The following is a 17559-nucleotide window of genomic DNA, read 5'->3' on the forward strand; positions in this document are numbered from 1 at the left end:
GAACTTTATCTAGTACTGGAAGTGAAGTTGGCAGGGAGAAAAGTATGCGATTGGAGTAGACATGACCTTAAACATCTGGGGCTGTACCCAACTAAATTCAGCTCAGAGGACACCCATTGAAATGGACAAACCTAAGCTAGCCATGTCCATTAATGTCAACAGGTCTTCTCTGGGTAGGACTAGCGTGGATACAACCCATCCTCATGTCTACGTTGGGCTTGCCTAAAACAGGTGATAACCCCAAAATGTTGAAATTTCTGGAGTATACAGTTATGCATCTTCTCTCTCTCCCCCCGTCTCTGACTTCTTTCATCTAAGTTAATTCTCTGTCACTGTAGCTGTGCAAACATTTGCATGTCCTTTCTCCTTGCTTTCTCTGCTACCCCTCCCCCCCACGCACTTTCATTGCACTGGCAGCTGCCTAGTGGCTGCTCTCTCGGCTTCCCAGCACCTTGAGCCCCTCCCTTGCTTGCGATTTTTGTCCTTTGATCCCGAGGACGCTGGTCAACCCTCAGCCCTCCTTTACCTGCAGACACGAAGAAGATACCGGCACTAAGGATGATGTTATGTCGGGTTTTGTAGAACTCGCTGGCTGCAATGCAGAGTCCACCCATGAAAAGCAGAATCACACTCAGGATCGGGAAAATACTAGAGGCCCTTACAGCCCCTGTAAGCAAAGAAAGGGGTTAGGGGTGGGTGGTGGGTGGTGGGGAGAGGAAGGGGAGAAACAGAACAGCATGCATGCAAGAAACATGGAAAAGGGTGGGGAGAAGGAGAGGGAAGGCAAACAGGAGCAAAGTGAAGAGATTGAGGGGAGGGGGGAAGGAGGATTGTACCAAGGATGAACAAAAAAGACGGAGCAAAGAAGCACAGGGATTGGAAAGGCCAGTGATAGGGGAGGAATAAGGAGACAGAAGGAGGAGAGAGAAACAGAGTGTCAACAGAAGAAGAGAGCTGTTACAAATGAACTGTCAACATCTTGGATATTAGAAACGAGCAGTGAACTTAGGGCCAGGGACCAGTCAAATGGCATCTGATAGCAGACGTTCTCCTGGCTCCTTCGTGCACCCAGAAAGCCCAAAGGCATGTCCCTCTCACCAAACAGAAAGTGAAATCTGCAGGCCAGAAAGCCACCACCAACGCAGTGCAGTACTGGAACATATAGGTGGCAACTGCAATCAGCAGAGAGGCACCACAAAAATAAACACAAATATTTTGCAGAAGTGGATGCAGAGGTGTCTCCTAAGAGAGCCAAAAGATAAATCCCTGCTGACACGCGTGTGCATGCACACAGACACACACTTAGAAAAGGCACATATGAATTGTACACAAACGAAGGCAGTCCTATTAAACCTCTCTCTCATTCACTCCCATCCTCACACATTCCACCCAGCAGATGGCAGTAGCATGCAGATATATAAGTGATACACACACACACACACACACACACACACACACACACACACACCCCAGGTTAAGAATAGCGTATGGGTGGCTCTATACATTGCAACTGGGCTAGGAAACGCAGAGCTTCAGCAAAATGTAAAGTGTGGAAGTGGCATATGTTCATGCATGTACATGTGTGAGAAAAGCCTGATTGGGTCATGTATCCACAATGTGTGCACACAGGCATTTAAAGATGAACATGCACATGTCCACACTTCACATGCTTGCAATGGAAAACGCTGGGGCTAACATTTCCTACTTAAAATGTAATGTGTGCGGCAGCATCTAAGGCTGTGTACACACCATACATTTAAAGCACACTCTGAATCCTGGAAACTGTAGTTTACTCCTCACAGAGCTACAACTCCTCTTAACAAACTACAGTTCCCAAAAATTTGGGGGGTATGTGTGTTTGTTTTAAATGTATGGATTGTAACCAACCTGAGATGTTCAGTCCTCAAAAGCACAATGCAGATTAGAATGGCCAGACCAAAATACGAGAGAGAGACATTGCAAACACCTTTGTAAATCAAGAAAATCTTTAATAAAAAAAATATCACAAGAATGGCCAGACCACAAGTAAATGTGAATTGAAAATGGGTGGGGTGGGGGTGGGGGTCCACCTACAGTGGTACCTTGGGTTACAGACACTTCAGGTTACAGACTCCGCTAACCCAGAAATAGTACCACAGGTTAAGAACTTTGCTTCAGGATGAGAACAGAAATCACGTGGTGACGGCGCGGAACGAATTAAGTTCTTAACCTGAGGTACCACTGCATTCACCATTATCTTAACCACAGAGTTTAGTTTACTTCTGACTCCTTTTCAGAATTTTATATTAGGGTCCATCTAAGCCCTCCTATAATCTTCCCAGGTTCTCGCTCCCTGTTTACTACTGCTAATTTACAGAAACATATCCCATGACACAACAGTGTGACATGTGCTGTGATACAAGGAGGTAAAGAAGCTCACAGGATACATTTTCGAAAAAGGAAACTGTTAGAAGCAAGTACAGTGGTACTGTACCTTGGGTTAAGAACTTAATTCGTTCCAGAGGTCTGTTCTTAACCTGAAACCGTTCTGAACCTGAAGTACCACTTTAGCTAATGGGGCCTTCAGCTGCCGCCACTGTGCGATTTCTGTTCTCATCCTGAAGCAAAGTTCTTAACCCGAGGTACTATTTCTGGGTTAGCGGAGTCTGTAACCTGAAGAGTCTGTAACCTGAAGCGTATGTAACTTGAAGCGTATGTAACCCAAGGTACCACTGTAGCTTTCTTTCTTAGTAGGACAATGTGATTCTAAGGTAAATTGTCACGTTTGGTCACTCTGACTTAAGCAATTCCCCTGTGAGGATAGTTATCTCACATTTGGGACTTTTTCGTTTACAAAGACGAACTCACGGCTACTCAATGAAGTTGAATGTTAGAAGATTAAGGGCAGACGTGAGAAAATACTTCTTCACCCTGAGCATACCTGAAATATGGAATTCACTCCTATAAGGTGTAGTGATGGTAACCAACCTGGACGGCTTTATAAGAGGATTGGACAAATTCATGGAAGATAATGCTGTCAATGACCTGCTATTAGCCATGATGGGTATGATCTGCCTCCACTGTGGGAGGAAGTAAGTCTCTGAATACCGGTTGCTGGCTTTTAGACAGTTTTGCAATAAAAGCATTACTTGCACACTTGAATCAAGTTGTACCACTCTGAATATTATACTGAAAAAAGCATGAAATAGACAAACACCCTGGGTTATCCCCATATGCGAGTCTTTGGGCCTGCTTTGTATTGGGGGACTTTGGGATTTGTACTCTCTCTTGCCTTTCTTTCGGCCCCTTTCACTTGCTTTGCCAGGCAATTCTTTTTTTCACCTGATTTGTCAGGTGTTTGACTGTTTTGCTTAAGAATATATGAATGTTGTGTAAATGCCCCAAACACAGATCAAACCCAAGGCAGAAGGAAGAAAGTAAGTGTTTCATTTATAAAGGGACAGGTACTCAAATCTTTATACATTCCCTACAGGTTACATTTTACTACCACTACTACTGCAACAATACATGCATTTTAGTGCCAACACATAGCTAATTGCTGTGGAAAACATGGCAGCAATGCTGTACAGATCCAAAAGATTTTAAATCTGTATTAGATGGGCTAGAGAAACATCTCTTGCCTTTCCCAGTTTCCTGGCTATGTTTCAGAGATGGTGGTATGCTACACTAATGACTTCAGGAAAACACTAATGAGATTTAACGGTGGGGAATGACAGCAAATGCCAGGAGATGCTTGCCATCAGAGGATGCCCTACATACTGAGGGACCTTTTAAGAATACCATAGGTGTGTGCCACTATTTTCCTTCTCCCGCTGCCCCCCATACATTGCTAATTAGTCCAGCACAAAAGCAACAACAGAGAATTGTGGCAGCAGCACAAAGCCTCTTCTGGACCAGTTTTATTTGACTGCCTGGGAAAGGACCACCGTTCAGAATATATTATGCAGAAGCAAGCCTAATGATTGCAAACTATACTCAATTTGCATGGTGCACTGCAATTACGTTCAGTCATGCAGCCCTGAATATTTGTGCCCACCCGCCCCATATAAGCTTTTCTTTCACTAGAAGGATAGAGAAAATTGAACTCTTTGCTCTAGGTGTTTGTATTGTGAGCTTACTCCCTGCAATGTGTAGGAATGTGTGAAACTGATCTCTGAAGCAAGGGGGACTGTGTTCATTGACTGCATAGTTCCATAGAAATATGTAGGCATTCTCTGATGAAGGTTCAAAAATTATAGGCATTACATAGGGTGGCCAGATGGGGGGAAAAAAGGACCCTACTTTTGCAAGCTACACCTGCTGAAATTTCCTATTCTACACAACTATAAAAGATGCAGGAGCTCCATCCCTTTTTTCACCTGTCCCCACCCTTAGGTTACCTACAGCTGCAGCCAAGGGTGCGAAAGCCTTGGCCTCTTTTTCACTCGGCCATCCTATCAGTAGGTCTTCAATTTCTAACATTTATAGGGGAAAGTCTTCCATGCCTTGTTCTCCTATCTGGGTTTCCTCTGTTCTAGCATGAAGGGGTGGAGTGGATGGAAGGATATTCCAGTGGGGTTTCCAGCTTTTGAACTTGTCCCTTCAACAGCAATTTTGATGTGGCACAATGAGCAGATGGCAACGTTTAGCTCCTTGTCACATAAACATACAGCTGTTGAGTTCTGCATGTCACATCTCTCTTCAAGGCACAGGAGCAGACTAGATTGCATTTGTTGTGTGTGTGTGTGTGTGTGTGGTTTTTTTAAAGAAAACATTTCTGCCTAGTTGCCAACCTTACTAATGAACCATTGCTGTTGCTATTCCACCTTAAAAGGCAGGCACATGATCTTCCCCCATTCAAAAAGATTAAAAACTGGAAAACAAAACTATGTAATCAGACATCTCCATTGTATGAAGTGGACTGTGAAAATATATATCAGTCATATAACTACTTTTTAGCAACTCTGTGTGTAAAGATGACAGACAGGCCATATGCTTTGTATGTGAAAGGTCCTGTGTTCAGTCCTCCACATCTCCCCTCTGGCAATGATGCTGGAAACACCTCCTTGAGCGCAGACAATGTTGGGCTAGGTGAAGTAATGGCCCAATCTCATTCTGACTACTACAGCCTTCCAACCCAGGAAGTGGATTGAAGCTCTGTAACAATGCCATTGATTTTAAGCTTGCTGGACTGATGGCCATCTAAAGAGGTAACCACTATAAAATATTGTATAGGTTGACAGCCTTGCTCAGCACTAATGCTCCAGTGCTGATCCCAAGTCTACGACGGGGGCCCTGGCAATACAACAAGCCAGGCTTCCGGCTGTAAAATGACAAGGCACGAGGATGAGCCCCGCTGTTAGAAAGAAGATCTGAGAAGGTGCAGCCACAGCTCTAATAGGGGTGAAGGTGGAACCAAGGCAGCATGTTCTCCTAGCTTTGCAGATAAAGGGTCTCAGAAAGAACCCGGCATCCTCATTCTAATTCCGTGTACAACTTGAATCCAGGCTGCCCCCAAAAGCCAAGGTGCAGTTGTGGTTGGAGTATCAGACCTAGGACTGGGATGCAAATCTCAGCTCAGCTTTGAAGCATGCAGGTTGTCACTACTTCTCAGCATAGCCTACCTTACAGAGTTGTTGTGAGGCAAAAAACGGGCAGTGGCAGATTATGCACACTGCCTTGAGCACCTTGTAGGAAAGTGGGGATGTAAAGGTAATAAAGAAATAAATGCAAGTTGTGCCGCTTTTCTCATCACTTCAGCCCTTGATCAGTTTTCCTGCCTGTCCTGGTAAAGATGCAAACTTTTCCCCAGGAAAGCTTGTAATTTCCCCCAAATCTTCTTAACCTATGCACACAGCTTGTGATAACTTCTCAAGAGACAGCGCCCAGTGATTTGTCTCAGTGGCATAGCTAGTTGCTCGGGCGCCCAGTGCAGCGCAAATGCCCTGCACCTAGGGGCGGGGCAAGCCACCCATGGGACGGGGCAAGCCAGGGCAGAGCACACTGTGGGGGACCTCTGTAGAGTCTGCAAGCCCCACATTGCCATTTCAGGCAGCGCGGAGCCTGCAGGTGCCTGAGCCACCATGTCACTCCCCAGACAGATGTATGGCTCGGGTGCAGGCCAGACCCTGTGGCCACCCCTTCAGTGATGACACTCGGGGCGGCCCACACCCACCACACCCTCATTCCCATGCTACCAATTTGACTAACACAGAGATTTGGGACTTGTAGCCATTCAGATGTTGTGGTGCTCCAACCCCCGCCAGCCTCAGCCAGAACAGCCAATGGGCTGGGATGATGGGAACTGTAGTTCAGCATCATCTGAAGGGCTATAGGTTCCTCATCCTTGGCCTCATCCCTTTTTGTTTGGCCCAGTTTAGGGCAAACAGCTCCTCTTGGCAGCTGTGCCATTGGGTCTGGGGTCAACTTTCTTATAGCTGTGATTTGGGGCACAGGACACTGAGAGGCAGAGATCAGATCACTAAGCAGGTAGGCAAGCAAGGCCCCAAGATGGAGCAGATACACAAGTGCCTTCCATGGTTTTCTGCAGAACATCTGCTTGGTGACACATATGGAGAACTGCACTCAAAGTGCATGCTTCTAGCAAGGTGCTTTCTGGTAACACAGCACTCAAGAGGCGCAACAAGTCAACCCAGGGATCACCATAAGCACACTGCTTTGAAAGTGCATCTTGTACTTGTCATGCACAGACAACACCATGCATGCCTATATTTATCACATCTGGATCCTGCAGTTTCTCCAAGCAGCTCCGACTATCATTTCTTCCATTTTATCTTCACAGGTTAGAAATAAGGATTTTCTGAAGCCACCCCAAAGCTTCCTAGCTGAGTGGGGATTAACCAAATCTTTCTGGTCCAAATCCATCACTCTATCCACTACAGCTGTCTCATCTCATGCATCCCCCCTCCAACTTCAGTCTTTGCCACCAGTGAGAAGATTCTCTGAGTCAAGACTGTTTTTATTATCTTGTGAATGGCTTTGACACCATCTACAGGGCCTGAAAAGCAGCAGGTTGATATTAATATAGATGGAATAAGATTACTCTTAGCTGCACTGTGTCCTGAAATGAATACACTTGAGTACCCCAGCACCTTAGTAACTAACCTAGGTAGTTACCTGAGCCCTCACCAATAACAAATGACCCCAGAATACCTACTTGCACAATTTTGAAAATCCATATGAAGGCTATTTAGACTCCTTGTGTTAACTGTGAAGTCTATAACCTCTGCCCCTGTAACTTAATCCATGATAGTTCCTGATGCTACTCACTTGCTTGGACAGGGCAGGTAGAATAGGTAGTGACAGCAAGGGGATAGAACAGCAAGCCCAGGTTGCTCTGGGGGACCATTGTAGATCCCCTGCTGGAATGCAGAAGGTACCTGAGGATGCTAACTCCCTAACACCAGCCTTGCCAATTATTCAAAACAAAGAACAAGGTGGACCCCATACACAGAAGCCATGCTTGCTAACTGCCTTGTTCAATCAGACCATAAACTCATCTAGTCCATGATTCTGTTAGCAACAGAAGCCAGGTCTTGGGGAAGTTCATACAGAGAATATGAAGGTATTCCACTTTTGCTTCTCTTCAACCTTTAGCATCCAGAGATACACTGCCTCTAAACACTGGTGTTCTATTTAGTTAAGAGCTTGTTGTTAGTGCTTGTGATTTGATTTAGGGCCAAGCTACACATTACACCGCAGCCGCATATATTGTTAGCTCAGTGGCCCCTTCTCCATTGCAAAGCAGGCTCAGGAAGGAGAGAAGCAGTAGGGAAAGCTCTCTCTGAAATTCCCTCCAGTTGCTCTCATTCTCAAGAGCTCTGGACCTTCCAAAAGTGTTTTGCAGGGACAGTCAGGTTAACATTGGCTTGGTTCAAATGCTACAGTAAGCTAGGCTCCCCTGACTATGTGAGCATATTGACTCTCAGTGAGTAGCAGCCATTTTGCTCCTCCATGAGTCTTTTAGGATAGGGTGGGATAGCAAGTCAAGGCTTGAGTTTGTGTATTGTCTGAACCTAGTATTATGGTTAAGGTATCTCCTCATTAACCATGTCTTGTAACTATAGATGAAACCTTGGCTACAGATTATAGTTAAGGATGAGAAACCCTAACCTTAATTTTGGGTTTGGACAACATGCTAAGCTAAATCTTGGTTTAGCCGCCACAAACCTAAAATGACCAGAGCTATTGTCTTCTCCTTGGGAGTCAGTAAGTTTGCACTAAGCTATGGTTTTGCTTGGTGTGATGTACAATCATGGCCATTATATGAGGCTGAAGTGTAACATACATGGCCTGTAAGTGGCGACATACAGGAGTTATAGATGACTTCATTAGCCCATATTAGCTTCATTAGGGTCTTCTGGGTAGTGGTGCCTGCCCTATGGAACGCCCTCCCATCAGATGTCAAGGAAATAAACAACTATCTGACTTTTAGAAGACATCTGAAGGCAACCCTGTTTAGGAAGGTTTTTTTAATGTTTGATGTTTTATTGTGATTTTAATTCTGTTGGAAGCCGCCCAGAGTGGCTGGGGAAACCCAGCCAGATGGGCGGGGTTATTATTATTATTATTATTATTATTAGTCATGGTTCTGCCCTTACACAGATAAGTGATAGACTGTGCTTTTACCTCCTTTCCCCAGATAGCCACCTTAAGAATGATTTTAAAATATATTTACATTTTGCTGTGCCAATAGCTTTAGAATCAGCACATCTTGGAATGGGCTTCATCCTTATGGGAGTCGTGTGCTCTTGGGCTGCTTCCATATGAAGTATATATTCAGTATATCCTGATTTGCTTTCACAGAATTTGTGTGGTGGTTATATGATGTTGCTATCAGGTGGCTGTTACTTTGCTCAATGTACTATAGTTTCCTGTCATTTTTCTCATTGCAAAAAGATCATTTAAGAAAAAGGAAGTTGATTTATTGAACAAGAGCAGGGTAGTGTCATTGTTGTTCATAGCACTGTACCCAGCTTCTTTGTGTTGTGTTATGAAGGTGTGTTTAATTGCATGAACATATGCAATTTGAAGGCATGAAGGCACCTCTTCCCTGGCTGTTTTTTCTCTCTCTCATATATATATATATATATATATATATATATATATATATATATCTCCTGATTATAATTTGTTTTAAACTTTTTAAATGTTGAATTTTATATTGCTGTAATACACCATGGGACTTTCTCATGATGGGTGGGAAATAAATATAATTATTATTAATAATAATATCCTGACATCAATCTGAATGGGTGAGAGATTGGTGCAACAGTCCAGAAGTGACCTTTGCTGGCACTTTTGCTAGGTGTGCAAGAAGTGTGATAAAAGCAGATCTTTTCATCACAAGAAGGAGAAAGTAAAGACAGAAATGCAGCTCCATATCTCTCGTATCATCTAGTGTGGCCCTGTGTTGTTGCCATATCTACTATGCCCCTAATATCTCTTTCCTTGGTGGCTACTGTCTGTCTAGACCCCATCAGTATATAGCCAGGAGAAAATAAAAGTACAAGCATTGAAAATCTCAAACACCTGCAACATTACCATGATGCCAGCAGCATGCCAGTGACCTAGTAGTTGGTACACCTTCCTAGGCCTATCTCTGACATCTCCGAGAAGGGTTGGAAATGCTCCCTGTCTGAAACCCTGGGTTGCTGCTGACAGTCAGTGTAGACAATACTGTGCTAGATGGGCAAATGGTCTGGCTTAGTATAAGGCAGCTTCCTGTGTTTTATGCTTAGGTGGTTTCCTGTTTCACAGATGGCAACCCAAGGACTACAAATATTGCCTTTAAAGCCAATTCCCATGTGACTTTCTCAACGTGGGCACATAGTTTAAAACCATATTTAAATGGCAAAACTACCAATGTGGTACCATTAGTTCCAAAGGGCACCCCTGAATTAAAGACAAAGGGAGTGATTAGGAAAGAATATTCCCCCACATGTTCGCTGCAGAGAAACCTGGTTATTATAATCATTAATCTAATCTAATCTAATCTAATCTAATCATATACACCAGAGTCCATTCTATCTCTACAATTCCATGATTCTATGTGTGCCATTCACAATGGTCAGCGTTAAGCATACATTTTGCAATTTAAATTCTGGTACTTTTTTGAACCCAAATTTAAAAAGTAGTGTATGCATAGTCTTTGAGCTTATTCCCCTCCAGTTTCCCTTGCCTGATGTCCCTGCACCTTTCTTAGTTGATTTCCAAGACTGCTGGTGTCTCAGTCTTAATGTATGTTCCCCATTTGGGATACTGGCAGTCCCCATAAGTGGAAGATGCACAGGACAAGTGAAACTCCCAAAGGCAAAAGACTAGTTGGTCCATTAGGGCAAATGGGGCACTGCCCCATCACCCTCAGTCTGCCCTCAAACAGCCCCTGCCTGCCTACCTTCGTACACACATCCCACACTGGTTCTCGGTTTCCTCCTCCTCAGTCTCAGTGTTGCTTTGTAAAACTTAACAGGGAAGAGGTTGGGGACAAAACTAAAATTAGTTAGCTCTGCCTTTCATTGGCTCTGGCTGTACCTGCTGCTGGTCTACCTACTTTCTGCCCAACCAGCCCCATCCCAGACCACCCCACAAAGTAGCTTAATGACGCTGACTTATTCTGCATGCAGCTGGAAGGTTTCAGCAGCGAAAAGTGCTTTCTTTCCACAAGGATAAAGTAGGTTTTATTTGATAATGCTATGTAAAGCCCAGCAGCATTTTGCATCTATTTTACTATTTAGTCAAAACAAAACAAAACAAAACAAGGACAGTGTGTGCAAGAGAACCGGGAGAAGCATGAGATGGAATCTTTGGCTGAGCTTTTCAAGGCAGACACACAGTCAGTCTGAGAGGTGCAATGCTCTGGTTTTCACATTTTGCCTCACCCAGCGTGTCCGTCCTCAAGGGAATGAGCTTTGCATAAATGTCATCAGCAGAGAACGAAGGGCACGCAGCACCAGGCACACATGATAATCAGCTCAAAGGAAAAAGTAGCTGCAGACTTACGGAGGAAATATTCTGCTGTGTCGGCTTCATACTCTGTGTCCTCGAGGAAGTGATCGATTTGCTTACACAGACCTTTAAAATTCCCTACAATACAAGAGAAGAAACAACAAATGAGAACATCAGAAACCCAGGCAACAGCTCCTTTTCTGTCCGTTGTGTTTTCTTTCCAAAGGCCTCTCCCGAAGATGGTTTCGGTGTGCAAATAAACACGCTATTCATTTGTTGCAGACACTCTTAGCCCTCTTGGTACATTTCTGCAGCAATTCTCTGCAATGCTCTGTGGCTGAGAAAATGTGATTCTCCTCTCCTGCCCCTCTAAATAAGTGTTTGCATTGCAATAATTAACCGAGTGGAGGGAGATTATACAAGTGCCATGGTCACCTACTGAATAATGCCCATAACATCACTCTCCTGAGTCTGTGCCATTTTGTGAACATTAAATTAACATTCTGTCTTTTGTTAATAAATTAAAGGCTGGGTGCTCCCCACTGATATATTCATGTGTCGCTCACTCAGTCACCCATTTTAAAACTAGCAAACAAAACCACAAATAAAATTTCCTGCAGAAATGTACCACAGTTTAAAAACATTTGTTCCACTTTTCTTTTGTTCCATTGTTTTCATTTTAATTTTTAACTCTTTAAGGCTGTGGACCTTGCCTCCAGTACCCGAGCACACATTTTCACTGAAGGTTTAAAAGATAATAATAATAATAATAATAATAATAATAATAAGGCTTTAGATGGTGTGTGCTGCCATCTATATCTACCCAAACACCCACGTATGTATCATATTTACACAAACTAAGTGAGCGCAATATGCTTCCACCCACACCTGCTTAAGCATACTTGCTGGTACAATACAAACATTCTTTTGTACAGATATGCACGTTCCATATATTCATATGCAGAGCAGTGAAATATATGGCCTACTTTTCTAGCAACCGGAAAAAGAAGCTCTTCTAGAAATGTTCTGTAATGGCCCACTGCAGGCTTTCATCGTAAACAACAACACTGTTTTCTGAACATGCCAGCTATTATTGAGAGAGCACATTATGCGCACACAGAGCAACCTCCCCATACATGTGTCTCCAAATGTACAATCCCATAGTTGGTGCAGATATTCTAGGGTTTGGCTTTAGGGCTGTCTAGTGAGGTAGACACTCACTGTGCCCAAATCTCTGATGAACAATGCCAACATCTACCGCTTCTGCCACTGCCATGCACAATCTGTTCCTGTTATTTCCCTCTGTCTACCAGTAGCATGGATTTCAGTGTTGCGGCTGCTTTGATGAAGAATTCATCTCTGTCTAAGATGCTCTAACAGTATCCTCTTTTCTGATTTACGCTCAAGACTTTTTTATTTACCCATGCCTTTTAATTATTGTCCACTGATATTAATTGTAACTCTATTAGGGTGAGGGGATGCTCTGTGGCTACCATTAGGGGGTGGTGCTTTCTGCCTACTTGACTGCACCCTTTAGCTCAGAGAGCAGCTTCTAGAAAAAACTTGGGAGGGAGCTTTCTGGCCTTTTTTGGTCGAGGCATAAATGATGGGCATAGAGTGGTGTTGCTAAGTATTGATTGATTGATTGATTGATTGATTGATTGAGTGAGTGAGTGATTGAATTTACAGCTCACCTTTTTCTCCAGGGAGATAAAAGTGGTGTATATGGTTCTCCCCCTCCTCCTTTAATCCCCACAACAACCTTGTGAGGTAGGCTAGGCTGAGAGGCAGTGACAGGCCCAAGATCACCCAAGTGGGGATATGAACCCTGATTTCCCAGGTCCTAGGCTGACATTCTAACCACTACACCACCATCAGCTTTTGGATGTGAATTTATTGAATATTTTTACTTTATGTATAAGTGAACTTTATGCTCACATAAATGTTGATATATATTAAGCGAACTGTTTATTAATTTTTAAAATGTAATGTTGTAGTGCTATTATACATTTTATTACATTCTGTTCTTATACTATTGTATTTAGCTTTTTTTTTTTTTACTTGAACATGGCAAATGCAGCATCTAGATAAATTGACCCATCTGTGGTGGACCTGCCCATGCACCCACCTTTTCTGGACTAAAATATTTCATGAAACAGAATGAATCATAAATCAAACCACTGCTTTGGACACCCAAAACATCCTGTTATCTCTATGTATGAACCAAAAGCACAGGATCTCATTCAGAAAGATCTTATCACTCATCTCATGACAGCTGCAAGAGTCATCCTAGACAATTTTTTTGGAGATTGTTAAACACAAATTTGATGGAAGCCTGGTTCACTCAACTATGGGATATAATCCTTACTGAGGGGAGGGAATCGACTAACAAACTACACAAACAAAGGAATAATAAAAACACAGATAGCTTTTACTTAACTTGGTTCAGTTTTATTTCACATGCTATTCAAGCAGAACATGGGTACAGTCAACCTTATTTTGTGTTACCGCAAACGTTAAAAAAAGGGGAAAAACCAAAAAGGGTTGCATTGGTGCGAAGGAAATCGCCTGAGCTGAGTGATGGGCCGCAGCAAAATGAATGCCTTGCCTGGTGTAGCAATTTAAAGTGGCCTCCAGGTGGTAGCTGTTTTATATGCACCAGCCCATCCTCAAGTGCTCTGAGGAGGCTGGTGGCCATTTTGTAGAACTGACAGTTGAGAACAGCTGTGACTGAAGTGTTCAGCTTATGCTCCGCTGGCCAAACAATAAATGAGTTTTTAAATGGTATGTGACACCAACACTGAATCATGGTTACTGAAACCTAGCTCACTTCCCTCTATCCTGACTCAGCTTCATTACTAGACTTCTGTCATTGGTGAGCTTCCCTTCCCCAAATATTTTGTATCATCTCTACTTGGTCTTCTGTTTCTCCCCTACATTAACTATACATCCAGAATTCTGAACTGTTGGTCTTGGGCCAGGTTGTGTTTCCCATGTAACACCACACATTTTGAACATGTATTGGTGGAGCCATCATTACGTCTCGTCTGGCTCCTTCTTTGCCAGCGCAGTGACCTATAGAGGTCATTGAAGGTCGCACAGAATTTTTTTTTGCAGCGTAGTTAGGAACTGAATTCAAACTTTCCAAATATTGCACCAACCTGAATATAAGAAGAGCCTGCTGGATCAGGCCAATGTCCCATCGAGACAAGCATCTTGTTCTCACAGTGGCCAACCAGATGCATTTCTCCTAATGTTCACATTTCTGCATGCAATTTTCCATGGTATATGCATTTTTTAAAAGCAATTCACCCCTGATAGAAGGCGTTTTTTTGTTCGCTATGGTCACTGATATATGTGTTCACATTCTTGGTTTAGAAGACTGCACTGACAAATTTGGAGAAATGCAAATTTCAGAGAAGAGTTGTGCTTTGCATTAAAATACCATATTTACTTGAATCTATTGCTCACCTTTTTTGGCCAAATTACACTGCAAAAATTAAGGTGCGCATTAGATTCAATGGCACACTTACATTCGCCAGCAAATACTTTTTTGTTTGTTTCAAGGTTCTGAAAATTAAGGCGCGCATTAGATTCAATGGCCCATTAGACTCAAGTAAATACGGTACATTTCCACATCAGCTTGTGAGTTATCTAAACCGCCGCTCTTCATCAGCATTGCAATGTGATTTTTTCTAATATACACTTCTGTACGCAAATTTGTCTTCTGCGCAATTTTACAAAGGAATTTCCCCTTAATATAACACATATTTTAGTGTTATTTTCATGAATATATGCCTTTTTATGCAACTTTACCTCAATATATGCATTTGTGCACACATTATGTGGCTCGAGAACTGCATTGCAAAATTCAGAGAAGTTGAAAGTTCAAAGGATGGCTGCGTTTTGGTTCTCATAATGTTCTGGAAAGTACAAATTAGGTAGGATTGCCTTTAAATCAAATTTCTCTACCATCCCCCTAGTCATGGGGTCAAATAGGAAGGCTAATTATATTGAAGATAACGCTTTAGGAACAGCCACATGTCATATAAGTATGTGGAAGGCATAATGCCTTGAGAAAGTTATCTCCCAGTTATTAAATAGAATTTTGGAAGAGCAAAGGGATAACAAAGAATGGCTTTTGTCTTTTGCAACTATTTTGTAGCATCTGCAGGTAGTGCCAGGAGAAAACTCTGCCTGAAACCCCGGAAAACTACTGCCAATTAGTGTAAGCAATACTGAGCTAGATGGATCAATGGTCTAACTTTGTACATGGCAGTTTCCTCTGTCCCTAACTCTTCAAGACCTAGGTTTTAGCTTTCCTTGGTTCTGGTTATTGCTGCCACTAGCTTTGCTTCACCACAAGTTGTGTGATGATATAGCAGCATTGCCAGAACACCATGGACAGAGCCATAAATACATATCCATTGTTTGATTACTCAGCACTTGGTGATCTGCAGCTGAACTGCTTTTATTTGAAACATATCATCGCTTGAAGTGATTTAAGGAATACAGATGTGAAGGAGATGATCCAAAATGAACCAAGATAAAGAAGGAGTTAAGTACTGTGAATAAGACGTTAGTAATGACAAACTTGAACTTGATTATATCACAAACAGAAAACAAAAATAATGCATTGAGTATCGATAAGACATCGTTTTTTGCCTCTGTTCCTCCCTTTGCCCAAACAGGTAATACAAATCAGGAGAGGAGAGCTGAGCATGTCCAAACCTTGGGATTTTGGGCTGTCGCACCCAGAGAAGCTAGGAGTCTTTATGCAAACTTCATTTGAATTCAAAGAAGTCAAGAAACAGAAGGAGGTCAGATACAGTTCAAATTCTACAACCACAAAAGGCAAGTGTTGAGTTTCTTAAGACTGTTGGAAGAAAGTGTATAGGAATTAAGTAGATCCCAAGTGATGGCTTTGAAGGCACGCAAGTCCATCAGCTAAGCAGTTCTTGATGGGAACCACCTGGGAACAACACATATACCACCTTGGGTTCCACGATGGAAGAAAAGCAAAATATAAGTGTTAGAAAATGAATGAATGAATAAAAACAAGTAAGACAAATTGAATGTGTAACGTAGAAAAACAAAGGTTCCAGGTTCTTTCTCTATCTATCTATCTATCTATCTATCTATCTATCTATCATCTCTATCTATCATCTATCTATCTATCTATCTCCTCTGGACTTCTTTCAAGCAGTCTTCAAAAACTCAGTCCTAGCTCGCGGTGGTTGTAGAATTTGAACTGCATCTCATCTGCTCCCTTGAGTAAATCATAAGGAAGGCCTTGACAAGTTAGTTATTAAGTTCTACTTTTCCCAAGGGTAGAGCTGTTATCCTATTCCTTAGAAACTCTGGCAGTGTATTCCATTCTCTATGATACTCTAACCTACGTTATTGGGTGATGTTGCTGCAGGCTGACAAATAAAGGAAGTATTCTTCCTCAAAGGCAGCCACTGTAAATGTGTTCAAGGTAGCTGTAAAAGCTATTGTTAAGATTACATGACATATTTCATTATTTAACAGCCTTTGCTGCCCACATGGTGCATCATAGGCAGCTGAAATAAATTAACCAATGTTTGCTTGCTTGGGCGCTTTGAAAAAAGCCCTTTGTTAGACTTTCACAGCCCAATCCTTCAGAAGTTTCCTCAAAAAGAAGTTCCAATAGGTTTAGTGTAGCTTGCTTCCAGATAGATGTGCAAAGCAGGCAGCTGCAGCCTAATCTCATACACAATTGCTTGGATACAAGTCCTTGCTTGGAAAGAAGCTCAGGGTACAGTATCCTCTTTGCATGCAGAAGGTCCCAGATTCAGTTCTCTGCATCTCCAAGCAGGACTGGGAAAGACCCCTGCCTGAAGAGATGCTGCCAGTCAGTGCAGACTTGAACTACAGGACCGCCTCCCCAGGTATGTCCCACGGAGGACCATACGGTCTTCAAATAAAAACATCTTGGAGATCCTGGGCCACAGAGAGGTTAGGCTGGCCTCAATCAGAGCCAGGGCTTTTTCAGCCGTGGCCCCAATCTGGTGGAATGCTCTGTCACAAGAGACTAGGGCCCTGCGGGACTTGACATCTTTCTGCAGGACCTGCAAGACAGAGCTGTTCCACCAGGCCTTTGGCTAAGGCACAGTCTGACCCCCTCCTTCGGTATTCCTCATAAAACTCTAGCCCAATGGTTGCCATTGATTTGATTTTGAATTGATTTTAGAATGAATTGATTTTAGAATGCATTTCAATTAATTGATTGTGATTGTATGTAAACTGTGTTATTTTTATTGTTGTTAGCCGCTCTGAGCCCGGCTTCGGCTGGGGAGGGCGGGATATAAATATTATTATTATTATTATTATTATTATTATTATTATTATTTACCAATAGTCTGACTCGGTGTAAGGCAGCCTCCTGTGATTTATAGCAGATGGTAGATTTCTCTTTGAGCAATGGAAAAAACAGTTATAGCATCTTGTTCCTTGGCAGTTTTCCAGAACAGGGTTGACAGACATATTTCAGAGGTATGTTAGGTATTGGATGTCATGTCCTAAGACACAGGGTTGGACAAGGTGACTCACTGGGTCCTTTTCACCTCTAAGAGGCAGCTTAACAAGGGC

General features: G+C 42.7%; 1 protein-coding gene across 2 annotated transcripts in view; it reads right to left on the reverse strand.

The window, feature by feature from the left end:
• Nucleotides 1–17559, reverse strand: part of CACNG2 (calcium voltage-gated channel auxiliary subunit gamma 2) — a 129334-nt gene that overhangs the window by 9488 nt on the left and 102287 nt on the right. The window contains exons 2-3 of one of the 2 annotated variants that reach the window (XM_080971808.1): nt 11002–11085; nt 527–667 (exon numbers count right to left, since the gene is read on the reverse strand). In XM_080971808.1, coding sequence (XP_080827934.1) covers nt 527–667; nt 11002–11085 — 225 coding nt within the window. The remainder of the gene's footprint in view (nt 1–526; nt 668–11001; nt 11086–17559) is intronic. The other variant, XM_080971809.1, reaches the window with a different exon arrangement.

Source organism: Podarcis pityusensis (assembly GCF_964106645.2).
Source record: "Podarcis pityusensis genome assembly, chromosome: 10".
Classification (NCBI taxonomy): Eukaryota; Metazoa; Chordata; class Lepidosauria; order Squamata; family Lacertidae; genus Podarcis; species Podarcis pityusensis.